Here is a 19,786-nt window from a genome sequence, read left to right as displayed (position 1 = left end):
TCCTCCCACGGGAGATGGTTGGGAAGGGGCTGACGCCCACCCGCCCAGGACTCTGGTGAACCCCAGCGTGGCCTGAACAGGGCCGACGTCTCCCTGCCCGTAACAGAGATGCCTGTGCAGGCAGCACAGAGCCAGGCGTCTTTATTGGCCCCTCCGGTGGCCGTCAGACGTTGTTGGGGTTGTAGCACAGCATATTCAGCTTGATGTTCTCGTCCCAGTGACGCAGCAGCAGGAACAAGTGCCTGGCTGCCCCTTTGAGGCAGCCCACGTCCACCCCCTCGGGCAGCCGCTGCGCCTGCAGCCACGCGTCCGCCTTGGCCGCCACCAGCTCCCACTCCTCGAAGAAGCCGGCGCAGCGATGCTCCAGCCATGCCAAGGCCACTGCCGTGGCCCAGCTGGCATTCTCCAGGTCCTCTGACCCCGTGTCCTGCCAGCTCACGCCGGCCTCGGAGGGGGCGGCTGAGTGGGGGCCGGTGTCGGACTCTGAGCCGTGCCCGCTGTCCGCCTGCGCCCACACGGCTACACTGGGCACCTCAGAGCAAGTGCTCTGGGATGGGGGCGAGCCGGGCTGTGGGGCTGCGGCGGGCTCCTCACCCTCCTCGCCGCCGGGCCCTGCCTCGGGGCTGCTCCTGGCCCCCGGGGACGCAGGGCTGAGGCTGGCTCGGTGGGAGGCGTAGGGGGAGGCCCGGCGCAGGCGGTCCAGGGGGATCTGTACCACTTCGGAGAAACTCTCTGTGAGCTGGAACGGCCCCCGAGCTTGCTGCAGCTGCACCTGCAATGGAGGGGCAGGCAACCGGGGGGGCCAGGGAGGGACGCAGACCCACCACGGCCCCCAGCACTCAGTGGTGGGGGCTGCAGGAGTGTCCCTGGGGCACAGGGACTGTCCAATGCCTCCTCCCCCCCCCTTCCCCCCAAAAAAGCCAGCAAAGGCCCCCAGGGCTGTTCAAGGATGCAGCGGAGCTGAGCAGGCACCCACCAGGTTTGCATCCTCAGCTGGGTGCCGCTGCTGGTGCTGCCAGGCATCACCTGGGCGGCTCGGCTGCGACCCAGCAGGGAAGGTGCCTGCTCGGCCCCCCCGCCCCGGGTGTGATGGAGACAGGGTCCTTACCAGCGGGAGGTAGTCGTGGCTGGCATGGTTGCTGGAGCGCTCGCTTTCCGGGCTGAGGCACTGCGGGCGCAGCACCAGGCTGGGCCCCCTGCGCCTACTCAGGCTAAACCTGTGGGGCAAACGGGTGAGTTAACAGGGGGGAGGGGGGGGGGCAATTCCTGAAGGGCAGCTGGACCACAGCCTGCTGCAGGGAAGGGGCTGGAGCACCAACCCCCCTCCCCCCCCCGCCTTACGCCGCAGGAGCTGGCAGGGGATGTTGGACCTGCAGCACCCAAGAAGTGGCACTGTCCTCCTCTCCCTGCAATGTGCCATTTTTTGGGCCCTCGCATCCCCCCACCCCCCCCAGGCTCACCTGGAGCCAGCGATGCTCTCCGTGGATTTCTGGGAGCCCATGGAGGTGGTGGAAGGGCTGGTTGGAGGCCCTGCAAGGGGGGACGGCTGAGCATGGGGGGGCCATGATGCACCCAGAGGTGTGTCCCGCTCCCCCCCCAGCACCTGTGAGGGCAGTTCAGCCCACGTGCCCTGGACAGCAAGGGCAAGCGTGGGCACAGCAGATGCTCCAGCTCTCAGCTGCCAGCAACAGCGTGCTGGGGCCACCCCCCGTCCCCCACCATCCAGCCCTTGGCCCCCTCCACCCTGGACGCACCGTTCGAGCAGTTCTGCTTTTCCCAGCCATAGGTAGGGGAGGAGACGCTGGCTGGAGACCCGGGGGTCTCATCTCGCTCTGCAAGAGAGCGAAGACCTGAGGGCCCCTGGGCTCCCGGGACTCTCACGGCCCGGAGCTGCTGCCAGGGGCTGCTACGCTGTCCCCCCGTGTCCCCCCGCAGTGTGGGGCAGAGACCAATGCCTCTTCCCAGGCATCCACAGCGCTGCAGCTGGGACCAGCCCCACACAGCCGCAAGCTGAGGGTCCCCAGGGACCCCGGCGCTCAGGCAGGTCCTTATGCAGGTCAGCATAAGCCAATGTAAGGGCTCGGATCGGTACCTGCAGCGATGGGGGCCTCATCCTGCTCCTCCGCATCCCACTGCTGGCCCAGTCCTGCTGAGGAGCTCCTGTGGTGCCAGTTCCCTGCCGCAGCAGCTCGTGGCCGGCTGGCCGAGCCAGCTGCAAGGGACGGTGCCACCTCAGCCCTCCGTCACCTCACTGCTCCCTCCCCAGCACGCCGGGCCCCCCAGCCATACCTGTGCCCCACACCTCGGGGACTATGGGCAGGGCTGCCTGTGTGGCACTGTCCACAGGCACCAGGCGGGTGTAGAGAGAAGGCACGTTGCAGGCTTTGCTGGTTTGCGCAGCTTTCAGGCGAAACCGGCGGGCGAAACCTGCCCGGAGCGAGGCGGTTAGAGGTGGGGGGATGCCGGGGCTGTGCTGGGGTGGGGGGGGACACGCACTGGCACCCACCCTGCTCCAGCTCGGCTTCCCGCTGCGCTGCGTTCTCATTGTCCCGGATGACGGAGCGTGCTGCCAAGTGGTGCAGCGGCTTGTCCCAGGCCTTGCCCGCCCGCCGCAGGGGGTCCTCCCTGCCCGGCCCCTCCCGGGGCTGCAGCAGCGACTCCAGCGAGGCCGTCACTTCCCAGGACACCGGCTTGCCAGCCCGCAGCGCGTGGATCACCACCTGGCAGCGCAGGGGCAGGCCGGCATCGCCCAGGCTGGGCTTCCCCGGCTCGGGCACTGGCGAGGCGCTGAAGAGGTAGGAGGGCTCCACCAGCATGTCCCAGTCCAGGTGGGTGGGCGAGAGGAGGTTATCTGGGCAACGGCAAGATGTGGCCTCAGCGAGGCGGGGGGGCACCTGGCGCTGTCCCCGCCGCCCTCGTCCCCTGGGAGCCAGCACGCACTTGACTCCACTGTGCTGGGCTGCAGGCACCGTGACTGGGGTCCCAGCTTGTCCAGCCGCCCCTCCAGGGACTGGTTCCTCTTCTGTGACACCTTCTCCAGTGCCTGGCACAGCCGGTGGGCGTCCAGCTCCCCATGCGGCGAGGAAAAGCTGCGGCTGGCCAGGGCGGCACGTGCCAGCGCCTTCTTCTGCCGCACCAGCTCCTCCGTGCTCAGGGCCACCGTCACCTGCGGAGGGGGGAGGCTGACGGCGAGCCTGGCAAAGGCACCGGCACAGAACCCAGACTAAGCCAAGCCATGATGGGGCACCTGCGTCCCCGGCCGGCTGTTGGCCGGAGCTGCTGGCTGACGCCCAGCCCCGCTGCTCTGCAGGCTGGCACCCGGCAGCCTCGCAGGGCAGCGGGTGATGCTCGCCAGGCTCCTCGTACACATGGGAAGGACTGACAGCACCGAGACAGGAGTTTGCAAACATCCCTGGGGGCTGACTCAGGCTGACGCCGAGGCAGGAGGATTTGGCGGGGATTTTCATGTGTGTGGGGCGCTTAGCTCAGTTGCTCAGGCTGGATGATGCTACAGTGGAATGCAGTCCCTGGCACAGAGTGATGTCCCCGCACTGAGATGCTTCACCTAAAAGCTACGGCAGGGCAGCGGCGCCCATGCCACCTCTCCCCCCGGCAGCAGGGAGCCTGGGGAGGATCGTTTACACTGCAGGGAAATCACTTACGCTTGACATTTCGGCAGCAAAGGCCACCAGCTGTGCTGTTGTGCGGCGGGAGCCGGTTATCTAACCCGTGCCACGGGGAAGGAGCATGTCCCGGAGCTGGGTGACAGCTGGCCTCACCCGGCCTTGGGGCCATCGTCACCGGGGGAGCTGCTTCTCCCCATCCCAGCGACCTGGCTGGGTTTTAAACCCAGGTATGAAGCAGCAGGGATGTTGCCCACCGCTAATGAAATGTCGGGCAGTGTTGGCTGAGGGCTGAAGGAGCCGGGCAGGAGGTCAGCCATCCCACCCCCTCCTCTCCAGCTTGGCAGATTCATTACCTGATGCCAGCCCAGCTAGTTTCACTTAATTTCTGTAGCATCAACAAGGATCTGAGCTGGCTAGGGTGGTTTGCTAGCCACCCAGTTGACTACTGGCCCGGGGAGCTGGGAGACCAGCTTCCTGGTCCCCAGCTATCCCATTCCAGTAGGACAAAACCACCCGAGGAGCCTCCTCGTGGCACCCACAGCTGATCCTTCCTTAAAATCCAGGCTACAACGCTCTGGTTTCCAGCCCGGCGGCCACATGTCCGGGCACAATGGGACAGCCAGACCCCAGCTGAGCCAGGAGCAACCCCCCCATGCGTGAGCCCTTGTACCCCTTTGGCATCCTTACCTTGGTGCCAGCCGGGGCAGAGGGCAGCGGGGCGGATTTGGTGGAGGACTCACAGAGGGACAGGCTCTTCTGGCCCTGCTGGGAGGCGGCATCGGCACCGGGGGCCGAGGAGCCGCCCTCGGGGGCCACGTCGCGGGAGCCAGTGGACTCGCTGCTGGTGGAGCTGCGGGAGAGCAGCCCCCGGCTGCGGTCGGTGCTGATGGAGCAGTGCGTCAGGACGTACTGCTCCTGGATGTAGGAGGGCTGGTAAATCCGCTTCCAGATGTCTCCCCCCGAAACGGGATCCGCACCTGCCCAGCAAGCGCACACCCCGTCAGACCACGGCTCCCACACCTGCCCCCTGCCCCGGCCCCGGCCCCACTCACTCTGCTCTGACACCTCTGTGCCCCCAGCGGAGAGCTCCAGGGAGGCATCCCCGGATCCCGGGGTGCTCTGGGGCGGCTGGCGGCTCTCTCTAGGACTGGGCACCTCCTCCTGGGAGGGGAAGGCTGAGCCCCGGCGAGCCCTTTCCCGGTCCTGGCAGAGAGAGGGCACCGCCGTCACCCCCCCGGCACCGGGAGAAGCCAGCGGCACGGGGAGCGTGCCATCCTCCCCATGCCAGGGCGGTGCCGGTCGTACTGGCGGGCGCCTGTTGCGGAAGCGGGCGATGCTGTAGAGGACGCAGTAGCTGACAAGGCAGTCACCGGGGTAGAGGGCCGGGAGCTCGGTGGGCGAGAGCAGAGCCTCCATGCTGTCGGGGACATACCAGTCGATGGTGATGTCGCTGACGGCTGGCTCGATTGCCTTCTTCAGGGACTTGATCAGCTGGGGTGGGGAGAGGAGCCAGTGTCAGGCACTGCGGTAGCCCCCGCGCCCCCAGCACCCCCCATCCCTGCCCGGGCGTTACCTTGGGCTGCAGCCTCTCGGCCGGGCTCAGGAACTCAGCACAGCCCCGGCTCACCTTGGCCATGCCCTTCAGCAGCTGCCGGCACGCCCGTGGGCCCATGCCGAAGCTGAAGCACCTGCAGGAGAGAGCTAGGTGATGAAGAGCCATGGCCGGGCCAGTGCCAGGGGCTGGGCAGCCCGGCGGCAAGCCCTGCAGCAGGGATGGGAAGGGGTGTTTGATAGCCAGAGATGCCGCCCCGGCTGCATGCCAGGTTGGGACATCCCAGGGGAAGCCGAGCCGGTGGGGTTGGGGGATGTGATGGGCGAAGGACACCCTCGGGGCTGGCGGAGGTGAGATTTGGGGCTGCAGAAGGAGAAATCGGTGGGAACAGCCTAGGGGACATGGAAAGCACCGTGACCTCGCCACGGTGCCGGTGCCGTACCTGACGGTGCTGGCCTGCCTGCGCACCAGCCGGAGGATCCTACCTATGTTGCCCACCGCCGCGTTGGTGAAGAGGAAGAGCTGGCGGGGGTAGCCGTGGTGGAGGGGCTGTGCCAGCGCCCAGCCCAGGGCTGCCAGCAGGTTGGTGCTGCCCATGTCTGCCCGCAGCCCACCGAGATGCTCGTAGGCGCGCCGCAGCGTCTCCTGCCCGCACGGAGAGCCAGCCTCGCAGCAGTCCCCCAGCTCGCCAGCCCCAACCCCGTGACAGGGAGCCGGGAGGGGGGACTGAGAGGGGCTGGTGTGGGGCTTTGCCCGGTGACACTCACGTTGCTGCAGAGGCGGCTGGACAGGAAGAGTGGCTTGACTTCGGCGCCGAAGCTGGCAATGTTGAGCAGCGTCCCCGACGGGAGGCTCTTCAGGGCCACCAGCAAAGCCTCCTGGGGTGACAGCAGGGACCGGGGAGGGCTGCTAAGGACTGGCCACTTGCAGAGCATCCCCAGCCCCGCGGCACCCCGTGGCTGTGCTTCACCTTGACCTTGTTGAGGTCGGGGCCGCTCATGGTGCCGCTGCAGTCGACGAGGAAGAGGACCTCACGGGTGACGCTCTGCAGGTCCCCAGGGACACCCTCCGCCACCGGGCAGAAGTTCAGCATCAGCACAGGGTTGGGGAAGATGTCCTTGTGGAAACGCTTCTGCACGAAAACCACCTGCGAGCCAGGCGGGCCGAGGGCTTTCTCACACCCCCCGGCCCACACAGAGGTCTTCCTTGCCCCCCTCCCACAGCCTCCCTCCTTCCTCCTCCTCCTCCTCCCTGCCAGGCCCTGCTGGGCTGGTGGCAGCCATGCCCTGTCACCTGTCTCTCGCCACTGCCATCCTTCCTGGCAATCCGCACGTAATCCCGGCGGCTCCGGACGTGGGCCTCGTACTCGGGGTACGTCATGGTGCCGTCCTCCATCACCAGGTGGGGGTGGTGGGGCTCTGGGGGCCACAGGGGGGGTTCAGAGCCACCCTGCACCACAGGGGGGGTGGGGGATGCTCCGGATGCTTTTGGGGTGGTGCCCCATCTCCCCCAAACGCGCCAAGGGCACCATCCCCCCTCACCGCAGGGGTAGAGGATGATCTCCAGGTCCCTGTCGTAGCGATGGGGCTCAGCCAGCGTGACGCAGGTGGTGGCAGCAGAGCTGGCCCAGGGGTAGGCGTCAGCTCGCAGGGTGTGGGACGGGCTCTCCAGCCCTACAAGGGGAAGGAGGTGGTGGGGCAGCCCCTCGTGCCCCCTGCCTCGGCCCCCATGCCTGTGCCGGACCTGACGCCGCGGCAGTGGCTGCTCCCTGCCGGCTCTAACAGGATTAACTGGGCCGGCGGCCAGGAGCGTGTCCCCACCGCCCTGCATCCCCTCCTCACCCGTCCTGTCCCCTGTCCATCGCGTCTCCCCGGGGAAGGAAGCTGCTGACCCAGGGCTGCCCAAAGCCATGCACGGGGTGACTTTGGGGCGTTCCAGCCCCAGGAGTGGGATGGCTTCTTTGTGGGTAGGGAGTGCAACAGGCTGCCCGGGAAGGGGGCTTTTGTCCCCCTAGAAGCACGGAGGGACCAGGGGACGCCATCCCAGGGATTGTCACCCATATTTCGGGAGGTTTTACCCAACCAACCGACACCGCTTGAGCCACCCCCCTACCTGCCAGCAAGCAGGGGCCCTTCACCAGCAGCTCAAAGGCAAACTCGTAAGGAAAGGGGTTGCAGGGTCGTCCCCGAAAGACATCCACGCTCTCCGCAGGCGCTGTGGGGGATGGCTGGCCCCGGGCACCAGGCCCCCCGAAACAGCTGGTGGGGCTGCAAGGGGAGAGGCAGTGATGGCTCCCACCCCCCTCCCTGCTCGCCCAGTGTTGGCATCCCCCCCCTGGGATGGCGGAGACTGAGGAAGCCATGAAAATCACCATAGGGCCAACCTGTCGTCACACAAGCTTGCCGGCTCGCTCTCGGGGACGGTGGGGACGTGGGGCGTGAGGATGGGGGGGAGGAGGAGGCGCAGGGCCCCGTCCGGCAGCGTGGCCAGCTCCTGCGCCGTGCTCAGGGTGACGGCCAGGCTCTCCGCCGGGCACAGCGTGCCCGTGACGATGACGAAGGTGGAGCGCTCTGTGTCTTCGTCCAGGACAAGGTGGCCTGGGCAGGGGAGGGACACAGGAGGGTCAGCGAGGTTGGGGAAGGCGGGTGTTAATTGCACTAATACTCTCAAAGGGGACAACAGAGGCCATGCAAAGGGTAAAGACCCAGGAGAGGCAGACGGAGGGGAAAGGGGACGGGGCTGCCCTGGCACAGGGAGCAGCAGCAGTCCTCATGGAAAAGCAGTAGTGAGGATGAGGAGCCCTCCCTGGGCTCTGAGCCTCCTGGCCAGGAGGACCCAACAGGATCGCCCGTGCCACGGTACTTACCGCCGGCACAGCGGCGCAGCCGGCCGGGGCTGGGGCCACACTGGAGGCAGCAGTCCTGCGCCCGGTGCCGGTTCTGGACCTGGAATGTCACCCGCCGGCTGCCCACTACCGCCTCGAAGCCAGCCACCACCTCCGACTCCTCCAGCGGGTAGATAAAGACACCTGCGGGCAGGAGAGAGCCCCGAGGCAGATCTCGGCACGGACACCGCCGCGGTGCTGGCCGGCCCATGGCAGCACCACTAAGAGCAGGGTAATTTAAATGCACGGGAGCTGGGCAACACACAGGAAGGACCCAGAGCCTCACTAGCCCGGAGGAGGGCAGGGAGGATGAAATCCCCCTCTTCCTCAGCATTGGGAATATTTTTGCCTGGCCCCACTCTTCTCTTGCCCGCAGGGCGATGCTGGGTGTCGGCGGTGCCCCCACCACTGCTGACCTCGCCTTCGCTCCCCAAACCAAGCAAGGTTTGGGGGCCAGGACACAGGTGGGCTGGAGATGGGATGCTCTCCAGCATGGGTGTTTTTAGGGGGCCACGCAGGCAGCCCGGGTCACTGCCAGCCCTGATAGCTCCCCCTTACCTTCCACAGGCTCCTCACGGGGGTTGGTGTACACGAGGTGAGCGGTGATGCTCAGGGAGTACCCGTTGGCACAAGCCTTCACCCTGGAGCTCTTCAGGGGCAGAGCCTCCCAGGAGGAGAGGGCGTACAGGCCCGGCATGGTCCCTTGGCAGGCAGCTGTGGGCAGAAGGGAGGCAGGTGCTGGGTGCTCGGGGGACAGGGTCTGCCGGAAAGGGGTTTGTGCACGCAAGCTGCTTCCATGTGCCCAGCCTGCAAGGGTGGAGCAGGTCCCCAGCCCTCCCCAGCCCGGGGATGCTGCTCTGCAGCATCCACAAAACACATGGACCTGGACCCAGGTCTCTGCTTGGACCCCAGCCCACCTGCAAACCAGGCCTGGAGCCACAGAAGCCCACAGAGAGCTCTTCCACCCCATGGGTAAATAAACCCAGCTGCTGGGCAGGAAAACGACTTCCTGTGGGCAGCAGCAGTTACACGCAAGCCCTGAGTCCCAGCAGACAAGCAGGGACTCCTAGACACGATGGATAACAGCCAGCCACACGCAGCCTATCTCTCGGCCACCCCACAGCAGCTCGGTGGCTCCAGAGCCTCCCCAGACCATCTCCCGCACTGGCTGGGAGAGGAGCATCTGCTGCTCCCATCTCCATCCACCCACAGAGGTTACCAGGGTAATTTGTTTAAAAAAAAAAAAGAAAAAAAGGCGAGAAGCCCACAGCGTAACTAGGACAAAACAGCGAGCAGTGTTTGCTGGGGGTTTAATAATTAACAACAAGGTCAGCGCTGCACTGAAGAGCAGCACAGAGGGGAAGGCACTGCAGAGGGGAGCCCAGCTCGGGGGACAAAGCTCTCTGCCTCTGGGCGAGTGATGCTCTGCCCAGAGATGGACACGTGCAGCATCCCACCCTTCAGCAGCGGTCGTGGGAGGAGAGGTGGCTGAGGATGCCTTCCAGCCAGGGCACCAACCCGCTCCACACCTCTCTTCCCCTTGGGAAAACCACCTGGGAGCAGCATCCCAAATGATTGCCCGGAGCCAAGGCATCTCTCTAACATTGCCTTACCCCATGCCATCGCATATTCACATAAAATATTTGGGTCAGCCTTAGCCCCGCCTCTCCGCGGATACTGTGCATGGGTCCCGCTCCAGGCATGGGTCTGCACCTTCACACTGTATCTCCTGCCTGCCCCAAGCGCCTGCTACCCAACGGCAGTGAGGTCCCCGCGTCACGCTGTGTGCTGGCGCTTCACCGTGCAACGTGCCCGGGGCGAGGACAAGGCCAGGTAGAAGTGAACCATCTGGTCCCTCCACTCCGGTGGCCTTCGTCCCAGGAACGGCTCATATGAGCATCAGTAACAGGAGGCTCGGGGTGCCCTCAGCACACGGTCACAGGGTGCCTCTCAGAGCATCCTTGAAAGCGGAGCAGGGCTACATCCTCGGAGGCAGCACCAGGGCTGAGCCCATGGCTGGCACAAGGCAGGGAGCCCCTGAGAAGCAGAGAAGTGCATTAGCAACGTGGCTGCATCCCAGGAAAATAAGTCCATTACACTGGAGGGGAGCTGTTTATCTGCTCAATTGGCATCGCAGTGTTATGCTGGCAGGTCCTGGCCACCCCACCACCCCCCACCATCTCCAGTCCTTCACCCCACATGCAGGATGCTGCATGCCCTGCTGAGCCCCCCCAAATTGCTATCCCAGCACACAAGGCAGCACAGGGGCAATGCACAGCCCGGTTTTCTTCCACGCTGGCCGTGCCACCATCGGGAACATCATCAGCCGGGTCCTGCCCTGACCGCAGCGCCCAGCTGGGCTCCAGGGACTGGGACTCCCCCAGCCCAGCCGCATCAAACCATTAAAGACAGATTTCACCCCAAAGCCCTTCCATTTGTTCCCAAGGCACCCAGCTTAATGCTCAGCAACGCGCCTGCTATTTGCCGTGCCACCCATTGGCCAGGGCACCGCCGGCTTGTTTACCAGGGACTTACCAGAGAAGCTGTCCTGGCTGCTTTTTATCACTTCTCTTTACATTTACTCTCAGAGAGTAAACAGGGCCCATCTGGCCCTGCCACGCTTTGTGCTGGCTGCTCTAAGCCCCGTGCTAATGAATAAAACCAGACTGGACGGTCTTCGCCCCGGCCTCTTCGTCCTCTTCCCCTGGGACAGCAAACTGTCCCTGCGTACCAGCGCGGTATCACCAACAGGTCCCTGCCCCCCCCCCCCCCATCCCCAGCATGGTTGCCAGTGCCTTCGCAGCCCCCTGCTTTCCCCCCTCCACCTGCTGCCCACAGAAGCTGGTTTAACCAGCAGCATCCCTGATACGGAGGGGGCTGCAGCAGGAGCGAGGCTGGGGGCGGCTCGCCGTGCCGGCAGCAGAAAACCCTCGGCGAAGGCAAGAAGGAGCCAACTCTTCTCTAGGTCAGCAAAACTTAACATTTCTCTTCTCGCCTGTGGGCAGGTTGAGTTTTTCCAGCGAGGCAGCTGCCACAAGCCAGGCGCCTGAGCCCAGCAGACCCTCCTTAGCTGCCTGCGAAGTTGTCAGAGTTTCACCTGCTGCAGCGACAGCCGCCCGCGCCGGGGTGCAGCGTGGTCCCGGGGAAGGCTGAGGCCAGCCCTGGCACAGGCAAACCCAGTGGAAATTTCCACTAGTGACAGAGGCACAGGCCGGTATGAGAGGGATGGAAGGAGAGGAGCCCAAGCTTCTGTGGCAGCACCCGAGGCAAGGCATCGCTGCCCCTCCTGCTCGCCCGTGTTGCCCGCTGCTTCCCTCGCCTCCCCTCCCTGCGGAATGTTCCTGCATTGCTCCACTGGGATGGGGCACAAGGGCAGGAGAGCAGGATCTGTCCCGACTCCTGGAGCAGGGAGGAGGCCACAGAGGCAGGAGGTTATGGCCCTGCTGCCCAGGGCTCGCAGGGCACACCACTTTGCAGAGAGCCCAAAGAGGAGTGGAGGGGAAAGGGATTTCCCTGGTGGCTGCAGGTGAAGGGGACGGGGCGAAGGGCTGCCTGGCACCACACTCGGGTGGGCTGTCCCCAGCCCGAGCCTCCAGCCTGCGGTGATGTCCCCTGGCTGGCACTGCTGCTTGGTCTGCTGGGAAGTCGAAACAGAGAGCAGAGCCCGCTGAACACACACACACACACACACACGCACGTGCATACATGCACACATGCCCCGGCACATGCACCGCATCCAGAACCACCACATCCAGGACCTGTGCTGCTGCTCTCGCCTCCCTAGAGCCACAAAAACCCCTGGAAAACCCTAGCCCCATGCCAGGGAACAGGAGTTACTTGCCCTCAATGCACTGTAACATAGGCACACCCCCAAAAAATGTCCAGCCCCCCTCCCCGGATCCCCCCCAACACAGGCACGTCCTGGCAGGGCAGCCCTGCAAAAGGGTCCTGCTGCTCCTCCAGCCACGGGACATTTGTGGCATGGGCCAGGGACCAGTTGCTGATACCCTCGGGCATGTTCCCAGCAGTTATTAAAGCCAGTCCTGTTGGGTCTGTGCCGGACGGTGATTTCAGCACTTTTGTGGCCCTGCTGCCTCATCTTGAACCTCTCGTGCCTCCTGCGATCCAGGGCTGCCCCAAAAGCAGGTGTGCGACCCTGGGGCACCCAAGAATCGCAGGATACCCACAGGGTCCCAGGCGACCGTGGTCCCAGACTCCCCCCCACCCTGGCCCTTACCTGGAGGAGGAGGATGACACAGGGGCTGCAGGCTCGGCTCAGCACCCACTGGCTCCCTGCCCTCCACAGAGCCCTCTGCCCTGGAGGTGGGTTTCCCTGCCCCTCCGGCTCTGGGGGCTGCAGTACCCAGGGGGGATGAGCGGTCCTTCCCCGCCTCTCCCTGCTGCAGGCTCCCTCTCTGGCACTGGCTCCTTCACCGCCCTCGCTCCATCCCTCGCTCCCTGTGCCAGCAGCAGAGCTGCTCCAAGCCCAGCCTCATTAAAGAGACACACGCCCTGGTACCGCCGCCCCGGGGAGGGATGGGGGATGCTCTCATGGGTGGTGCTGGGGGTCTCAGGGGACGGCCAGCACCCCCAGAGGGTGACAGGCACCGGCCAAGAGCAGGGCCCACTGCCATGGGCTGCTCTGCACGCACAGCATGGAGATGTCCAGCCAAACTCTGGTGCTGGTAAGACCTCAGGGTGATGCTGCGGCACCCACAAACATGGGGTTTGGCTGCCCAGGACAAGCAGCTGCCCCCTGTGCCCCCCCCCCCCCCCAACAAAGCATAGGGCAAAACGCAATCCCCCATCAGCCGGCTGAACTCTCCAGTGCAAATACCGTGGGCCACAATTGTCACAACCAGCTTTGCTAGGAGAAGTGTCAACCGCCCTGAGACTGCCACAAGGGAACTGGGCACAGGTGGATGCCGAGCATCCACCCCAAACCCAGACACGCTGGGGTCCCACCAGGACCATCCCTGTCAGCCTCCATGTGCTGCAGGGAAATCTCAGCCCCAAAGAGCAGGAAAGAGGGGGAATCTGGGGAAAGCCCAGCCTTTGGGTGATGAGCATGACAACAAGCCCCCATGGGGAGGGTGCAGACAGTCAGGAAACCCCGGCAAAGCCAGGACACGTCTGCTGGCAGGGAGATCTCACTGGTGAGCCCAGCTCAGGGTGCACTGGGAATCCCTCAGCCGCCACTGCCAGTCTCACATTCCCGAGCAGGACCGGAGAAAACAGTCAGATTTGGGGCTAATCCCTGCCCTACCTTGTGCAGGCAGCTCCCTCGCTGAGCTATAGATAGGGCTGTGCTGCCACGGCTCTTTTTATAGAGCACGCAGAGAGGAGCCCCCACCCTCCCATGCACCGCAAAACCCACCATCACAGCCACACCGAACCTGGAGCCAGCCCAGCCACACAGGCACAAACTGGGGCAGAAAAAGCAGGCGGTGCCAGTAGGGAGAGCGGTCCCCGGTCCTCAGCAGGTGATTTCGGAGCAGCAGCAGAGCGAGGAGGCCTGGCAGAGCAGCATCTCCCCACCGGATCTCACCTCTAAGCTGACCCACACACCACTACAGCTTTGGCTCCTTGGCACGGGTTTCACAGGTGACAGCAGGAGCAAAGGAGGAAAATCTCAGCAGAAGATGCCCTTTGCCGCACGCGGTAGCACCAGGCACGCTCCCTCCTCCAGACCCTTTACCCTGAGCTTCAGCCAACACAAATTATCTGGCAGAGAGGCACTCTGCATGTCCCCGGGCTGCTTGCAAGAGCATGCTGAGCCATTCCCTCTCCCCGTGCAAGATGCCCCATGGCATGCCGCTTGTCCTCCTTGCGCTGCACGGGGAGAGAGGAGAGCTAAAGCATGCAGCTGCTCTCCTTCCTTGTCATTTATGACCACAGGAGAAGGATGCTAATCCATATATTACCCCCCCTACATGACAGATGCCAGCTCTGCGAGCTGCTGGAGGCACAGCATGCACCTCAGCACATCCACCCAGCCTGCAGCGCACACGGGGCTCCTGCTCCCATCATCATGGCAAGCGCCGCGGCTGCTCCAGCCCCAGGAAAAAAACCTGCAAGCTTTGATTTTTCTCTGAGATATTGTTTCTAGGCCAAGCTGAGGCAAAGAAAAGCGTCCAAATGCAATCGCTGGGTCGGTGCCACGAGCCAGGGCGATGGGGCTCGGCCAGCCCACGGCGTCAGACGCTGTCTGCAGCCCCGGTGTTACAGCAGGCGAATAACCACAGCGTGCGCAGCGCCAGGGATGCAGCTGAGCCTCGATGCGCAGCAGCCCTGGTGAGACACAGATGGGCTCCGTCCCGCTCCGTACAGCGCTCACACCAGCATCAGACAACAGGCATGCGTGTCCCTGCTCTGCACTGTCACAGCTGCACTACAGCAGCTCGTTGCAGCCACAAATAAACCCACAGAGAGCTCGGCATTGCTCTTCGGCAGAGCGCCGAGCTAAGGCATGCATTAAACCCTTGCAAACACAGGCCCGGCTCAGCCCAACGGCTCCATTAAGTGCCCTTGCACCCCAACAACCCCATGCAGCCCTCAACAGAGGCTGCCATAATACCCAAGGGACCGGTCACGATCTGGGTATTTATCCCCAAATCATCTGTACCTTGTCCTGGGTTTATTGAGCTGAATTGTTACGCAGAGATAGAGCTGGCTGGAGAGAGCACGGAGCACAAAGCTCTCACAGATGCTCTCAGTTCCTAAGTCACTGATAAGCCCTGCAAATTGAGTGCTGTGGGAGGAAATAACCCAAAGCCCGAGGAGATGCCAGCCGGTGTCAGGCTGGGAGTGACTGCGCTCGATGCAGCTGCGGCTCCTCGGACCCAGCTGAGAGCTGCACAGGCAAAGGCTCTGCCTGCGGGCAGAGGGGCAGGGGTGTCCTGTTCAGCTGTCTGCTGCTCATTAATCAGCCCAAATTAGAGGAGATCCTGAGGATGGGTAGCCATGGAGGAGGAGGAGGAGGAGGAGGAGGAGGAGGAGGGGAACGCCTGGTCAAAATTAGGCACACCTCAGTTACACACCTGTGCAATACTGGCCTGCCCAGCTGCAGGGAGTTACAGAGGGGCTGGAGGGAGCAAGCAGCGGGAAATGAAACATCAGCAGAGATAGAGATGGCTCATGGAGGCATCAGGGACCCCTAGGGAAGCAAGCTGGGAAAGCTGCCAGCCCTTGTCCTGCCCAAACTTAGCTGTAAACCCTCCCAGGATGCTGGTGCGGGCAGGCCCAGGCCACGCGCTGGGGGCTGCTGGGTTTCCTTTCCGCAGCCGAAAATAGCGGGGGCTTGCAGCCGTGGGGACCTCGCAGCCACCACCCTGGGGCTGCCGGGCTTGCTCGGCAGCTGGCTCACGGCGGGGCCAGGCTCGCTGCTGGAAACGAAACTCTGTGGGTTTCGGGAACCCGAAACTCCCACGCCCCTGACGCCTGCCTTGCTGCGCAAGATCTGTTGGCGGACAGTGGCGTTTCGGATCGGCTTGGGCCAGCGCGGTGCCAGCAGCGATCGGGGCTCAGCGGCGCAGCGGGGTCCCGTCAGGTGCCTGTCCCTTCGCACGGGAGCCCGAGGGCAAAGCTGGGGTGCTGGGTGCCGGGCAGGGCCGTGCTGGCCTGCTTCTCTGCCAGGCTCGGACCCCTGCCCGCAGGCAGGGATGGGGTACACGGGGCTGGGGACCCCTCCCAGGAGCGGCGGCTGAGGAGTCAGGCAGGAGAGATGGGGCCGGGAGAAGAGGATGTGGAAGAGAAACCACCCCGAAAGGCCGGGGGCGGGGGGGCGGGCAGGGCACGGAGAGAGCTGCAGGGGCTTGTCCCCAGCCCAGAGCAAAATGTTCGCTGCACCGCGGGGCTGGGGGCAGCGGGGGGGGGGGGGGGGGGGCGCGGGTGGAGGAAGACCTGGGAAGAAAACAGAAGGAAAAGCGGAAGGGAGCGGGCAGGTCCGGGCAGATCCCCCGCGGGCGGGGATGGCCGAGCGGCTGCTTCCCTCTAGCGGGGAGCGGCGGGCAGGCCGGGGGGCTCGGCCGGGCCGGCTGCTCCCAGCCCCACACCCCGGCCACGGCCACGGCCCCTGCCCCGCTCCCCGCCGCCCCCCCGCGTCCCGGGGCCGCCGCCGCCCCCGCGGACACGTGGTGCGGGCGGGACGCGCTTCCGGAGCGGCGGCGGCGGAGCGGTGAGAGCGGGCGGCACCGGGGAGCGGCCCCTGGGGGGGCTCAGGGCCCCGCGCCCCGGCTCCACAGCACGCGTGGGGTTCCCGCGGAGCGGTGCTGGGCGGCGGCGTCCCCCTACTCGCGTGTCTGACCCCCACGCGGTGTCCCACGCTGGCCGGGTGACGGGCCCTGGGGGAGCCCGCCTGGTCCCCGTGCAGCCGCGGCACCCACGGGCACTGCTCCCTTGTCCCTGCCGAGGTGGCCCCGGGGTGACCCCGCTGTCCCGTCCCGTGTCTCCTCCCCCCCCGTCCTTCTCTGGGCCGGCTGGGCCGCCACGGGGCAGGAGCACAGGCTGCTGCGGGCAGACCCGGCCCCACACAGGGCTGGTTTAATGGCAGGGGGGACGCAGGTTGCGCACCCCAGCACCGTTGAACGAGCCGGCGTGCCACCATGGTGCACCAACTGGTGTCACCGGAGAAAAGGCGTGGGGACAGAGCCGCCCTGGCAGCCTGCGCAGGGAGGACCAAAGAAAGGGAAATTTGTTTTGGGGAAGTGCGTTCAATTTTATTCCATTCCCACAGTGTGAGACCCTCTTGACACGCAGTGATGGGGAGACCCAGGAAGGAGCCCACCGGCACGTCATCCCCTCGTCCGGCCACAGCCGCCTCCAAAACCGCCCCCGCCGCGCCGCCACCTTCCGCCTCAGCCACCCGGGCCAAGGCCACGGCTGCAGGCAGCCGATCCAGGAGTGCTCCGGCTGCTGGGGCCACAGGCCCCAGCCAGGGGCGGGGGGCAAAGCCAGACACCTCTCAGCCGAGACCTGCAGCATCCCGTGGAGCCCTAGGAGATGCCAGGGACCAGCACAGGGCATCTGCCAGGAGTTACTCTGCAACCCAGAAGAAGCCGCCTGATGCCAAAGGAGCTGCTGGTCCGGCCAGACCTGACCCACGTCTGCAGAAGAACAAGCCTGGGGCTGACCTGAACAGGGCCTGGAGCCAGTTCCTGCCCCCCCTGGAGAACCAAGACATCCCGTGGGTGGAGAAGGAGACGCGGGGCCAGTGGAGCAACCCCAAGTGGTACGAGTGGCGGGAGAACCGCATCACCGCCTCCGTGGCCCCCAAGATCGCCAACAGCAAGTTTGCCAACGGCAAGACGGCTAAGGTGCCCCAGTCCTACTTGAAAGCGGTGGTGAGCTCCAGCCCCAGTGTGCAGACGCCGGCCATGTCCTGGGGGGTCCGCAATGAGAAGGTGGCTGTGCGGGCCTACGAGCAGCTGAAGTCGCAGGCCGTGGGCAAGCCGGTGCAGGTGGAAGACTGCGGCCTCTTCATTCACCCAGAGAAGAGCTGGATCGCTGCGAGCCCGGACGGCATTGTCAAGGAGGCGGCCACGGGGAAGGCCCTGGGGCTGCTGGAGGTGAAGTGTCCCTACAAGCACAGGAACAGGACGGTGCGTGAGGCCTGCAAGGACAAGGACTTCTGCCTGGAGGTGGATGGGGACTCCTATGCCCTGAAGAAGGATCATGCCTATTTCACCCAGGTCCAGTGCCAGCTGGCAGCCGCCGGCGTCCAGCAGGCTGACTTTGTGGTGCACACCACCAAGGAGACAGCCGTGGTCCCCGTGAAGTTCGATGCCGAGTTCTGGCGGCAAACGGTGCCCAAGCTGGAGAAGTTTTACACCGAGGCGGTGATTCCCCACCTGGAGGGGAAGGCAGACGGCTCCGTCTGGGCCAAGGAGGAGTAGACCCCCCCAGCCTCGCTCACCAGGATGCTCGCTTGGCTGCGCAAACCCAGCTTTGGCCCCTAGCATAGAAATTATGCCTGGTTTTGCTGTTGTTCTTGGACTGTTCGCTGCCTCTGCCCCAACGCAACTGCCTTGGGACTGAAATGATGCACCAGCAGGTAAGGGTCCCCTCAAACAGTGACTTCTTCCTGCCCCAGCCAGGCCAGCGCTCAGCCCCCAGTGCCTTCTTGTCCTGTCCCTCTCACTGCATCCCCCATTTGACCCGACAGCACTGCCCGATGGGAGCTGGCACACCTTTGGATCTGCAGGGGAAGCCAGTGATGCCTCTTTACTGGAATAACACTTATTTTGTGGAGAAAACTAGATCCTTTGGCACCTCAGCTGCTGTCAGGACTAAATCGTAACTCCATTCTGGAGTGGGGACAGAGCCAGGGAAGGTTTGTCAGAGCCCAAGAGCAAAACACAGCTTTTGAGGTAGTGATGTGCCTTAAGAGTTGCAGCAAGGGCATGTGGACACCCCGAGCTGTCAGACCTGCTGTTTCTTTGGAGTAACCCATGATGCTCATCATGAATTAGCGGCAGCCTCAGGAAGACGGTGCCCATTGAAGAGGTCTCCAGCCCACACAGCTCCAGAGGATGTTCCTGTGGAGCAGCCCCATGCGCCGCAGCAGGGCGGGGAGGTGGGCATCACTCTATTAAATACAACATGCACTGGCCCGCTCGTTCCCTGTTGTTTGTGCAGCTCGTTGTTTACCTGGGGGGGGGGGGCAGGGCTGGGTGGGATCCCCACACCAAGTCCCCTCCCAGCCACAGCAGAAGGGGAGCACTCAGGTCCCAGAGGGATGCAAGACCCAAGGCCACCAAACTATGCCAAAGCCACCACCGTTATGGCAAAAGTACTTTATTATATACATAAGACTCCAGCCACACTCCACAGGGCAAGGACCAGAATTTGCTATTTTACATATCAATACAAAGTAACTATAAAAACATAAAGCACTTTTGGGGCCCAGGCTTTCCACAGGAGGAGAGAGGCACAGGGATGAGCCTGGGGGCTGCTGAGTGACAGGGGGCTGCCCCACACCCTCCCCCAGCTGTGGTCCCACAGTAACCAGATGTGCAAGTAGGAAAGAACCCAGTTAAGAAGTATAGTCATGGGGACTAGCAAGTGGGGGCTGTCCCACGGCACACTGGGGGTCAAGCCGAGTGTCACCAGGACAGGAGTGGGGTCTGCATCCCCCAGGGAAAGTGCAGAAGGCACATGGGCCAGGCTCTTTGGAGGGGCTGTGAGGAGGAGGTGGGATCCAACGGTTAGTGCATGTGGCGCCCCGGGAGATCACACACACACACCGCGCACAGGGGACATGGAGCAGGGGAAAGCCTTCCACTAAACTTAACCAGGGGCCTGGAGAGGGCATGTCTCCGGAGCAGCAGTTGCATAGCAGAAGGGGCTCAAGGCCCACTCTTGACAAGTCATTAGGTTTCACTCTATACATCCAGGAAAAAACAACAACTCCTGCGATGGAAGGAGCGCTGGGAAGGAAGGCCCTCCCAGCTCCAGGCTCCATCGGAGCTCAGGTCTCAGCATCCAGCTGGTGTTGAAGCAGATGCTCCACCAGACAGCCCTGCAGGCAGGAGATGGCCACAGGGTACAAGCTTCAGTTGTTTTAAACTGGAAGTGGAAAACATAGAAAGCTAACCAGAGCACCCTCCTGCTCCCCTTCCAGAGGGCTCCCAGCCCTGCCACGGCCAGCTCCAAGGACAACTGCTCAGTCTCCTACCAGGAATCCCACCCCCCTTTCACACAGGAGACTTCAGTGCAACTGGAGAA

At 64.2% G+C, this 19,786-nt stretch overlaps 2 protein-coding genes across 5 annotated transcripts; one reads left to right on the top strand and one right to left on the bottom strand.

Moving 5' to 3' along the window:
- Nucleotides 1–126: 126 nt before the first annotated feature.
- VWA5B2 (von Willebrand factor A domain containing 5B2) lies at nucleotides 127–12,427 on the bottom strand. 3 transcript variants are annotated; one of them, XM_076341238.1, is made up of 22 exons: nucleotides 12,300–12,427; nucleotides 8,621–8,776; nucleotides 8,045–8,206; nucleotides 7,550–7,775; nucleotides 7,291–7,445; nucleotides 6,720–6,851; nucleotides 6,472–6,596; nucleotides 6,149–6,325; nucleotides 5,946–6,056; nucleotides 5,621–5,823; nucleotides 5,200–5,314; nucleotides 4,932–5,117; nucleotides 4,679–4,829; nucleotides 4,314–4,603; nucleotides 2,941–3,166; nucleotides 2,507–2,851; nucleotides 2,290–2,427; nucleotides 2,093–2,212; nucleotides 1,755–1,832; nucleotides 1,461–1,530; nucleotides 1,109–1,217; nucleotides 127–772 (listed from the first exon to the last, which is right to left on the bottom strand). In XM_076341238.1, exons 2-22 carry the CDS (start codon nucleotides 8,757–8,759, stop codon nucleotides 164–166), a joined length of 3,867 nt encoding a protein of 1,288 aa, XP_076197353.1. In that variant the 5' UTR covers nucleotides 8,760–8,776; nucleotides 12,300–12,427; the 3' UTR covers nucleotides 127–163. The 3 variants fall into 3 exon arrangements, with proteins under 3 accessions (XP_076197353.1, XP_076197351.1, XP_076197352.1); XM_076341236.1 differs by having other exon boundaries at nucleotides 5,200–5,570; nucleotides 5,664–5,823; nucleotides 7,562–7,775; XM_076341237.1 differs by lacking the exon at nucleotides 2,093–2,212 and having other exon boundaries at nucleotides 5,200–5,570; nucleotides 5,664–5,823; nucleotides 7,562–7,775.
- A 2,958-nt stretch (nucleotides 12,428–15,385) lies between these two features.
- LOC143161854 (uncharacterized) lies at nucleotides 15,386–18,676 on the top strand. 2 transcript variants are annotated; one of them, XM_076341234.1, is made up of 2 exons: nucleotides 15,386–15,611; nucleotides 16,797–18,676. In XM_076341234.1, exon 2 carries the CDS (start codon nucleotides 16,822–16,824, stop codon nucleotides 17,953–17,955), a length of 1,134 nt encoding a protein of 377 aa, XP_076197349.1. In that variant the 5' UTR covers nucleotides 15,386–15,611; nucleotides 16,797–16,821; the 3' UTR covers nucleotides 17,956–18,676. The 2 variants fall into 2 exon arrangements, with proteins under 2 accessions (XP_076197349.1, XP_076197350.1); XM_076341235.1 differs by lacking the exon at nucleotides 15,386–15,611 and adding an exon at nucleotides 16,170–16,238.
- The last annotated feature ends 1,110 nt before the right edge of the window (nucleotides 18,677–19,786 follow it).

Source organism: Aptenodytes patagonicus, chromosome 6 (assembly GCF_965638725.1).
Source record: "Aptenodytes patagonicus chromosome 6, bAptPat1.pri.cur, whole genome shotgun sequence".
NCBI classification, from domain to species: Eukaryota; Metazoa; Chordata; class Aves; order Sphenisciformes; family Spheniscidae; genus Aptenodytes; species Aptenodytes patagonicus.
The sequence above is the reverse complement of the archived record's forward strand: the minus strand, read 5'-3'. Positions and strand labels throughout refer to the sequence as shown.

Coding starts and splice junctions, on each gene's coding strand:
- VWA5B2 (XM_076341236.1), bottom strand. CDS start 8,759: ATGCCGGGCCTGTACGCCCTCTCCTCCTGGGAGGCTCTGCCCCTGAAG. Junction 6,326..6,471: donor ATGGCAGTGGCGAGAGACAG/GTGACAGGGCAT, acceptor CCTGGCTCGCAG/GTGGTTTTCGTGCAGAAGCG. Junction 2,852..2,940: donor GCCCAGCACAGTGGAGTCAA/GTGCGTGCTGGC, acceptor GCCGTTGCCCAG/ATAACCTCCTCTCGCCCACC.
- LOC143161854 (XM_076341234.1), top strand. CDS start 16,822: ATGGGGAGACCCAGGAAGGAGCCCACCGGCACGTCATCCCCTCGTCCG.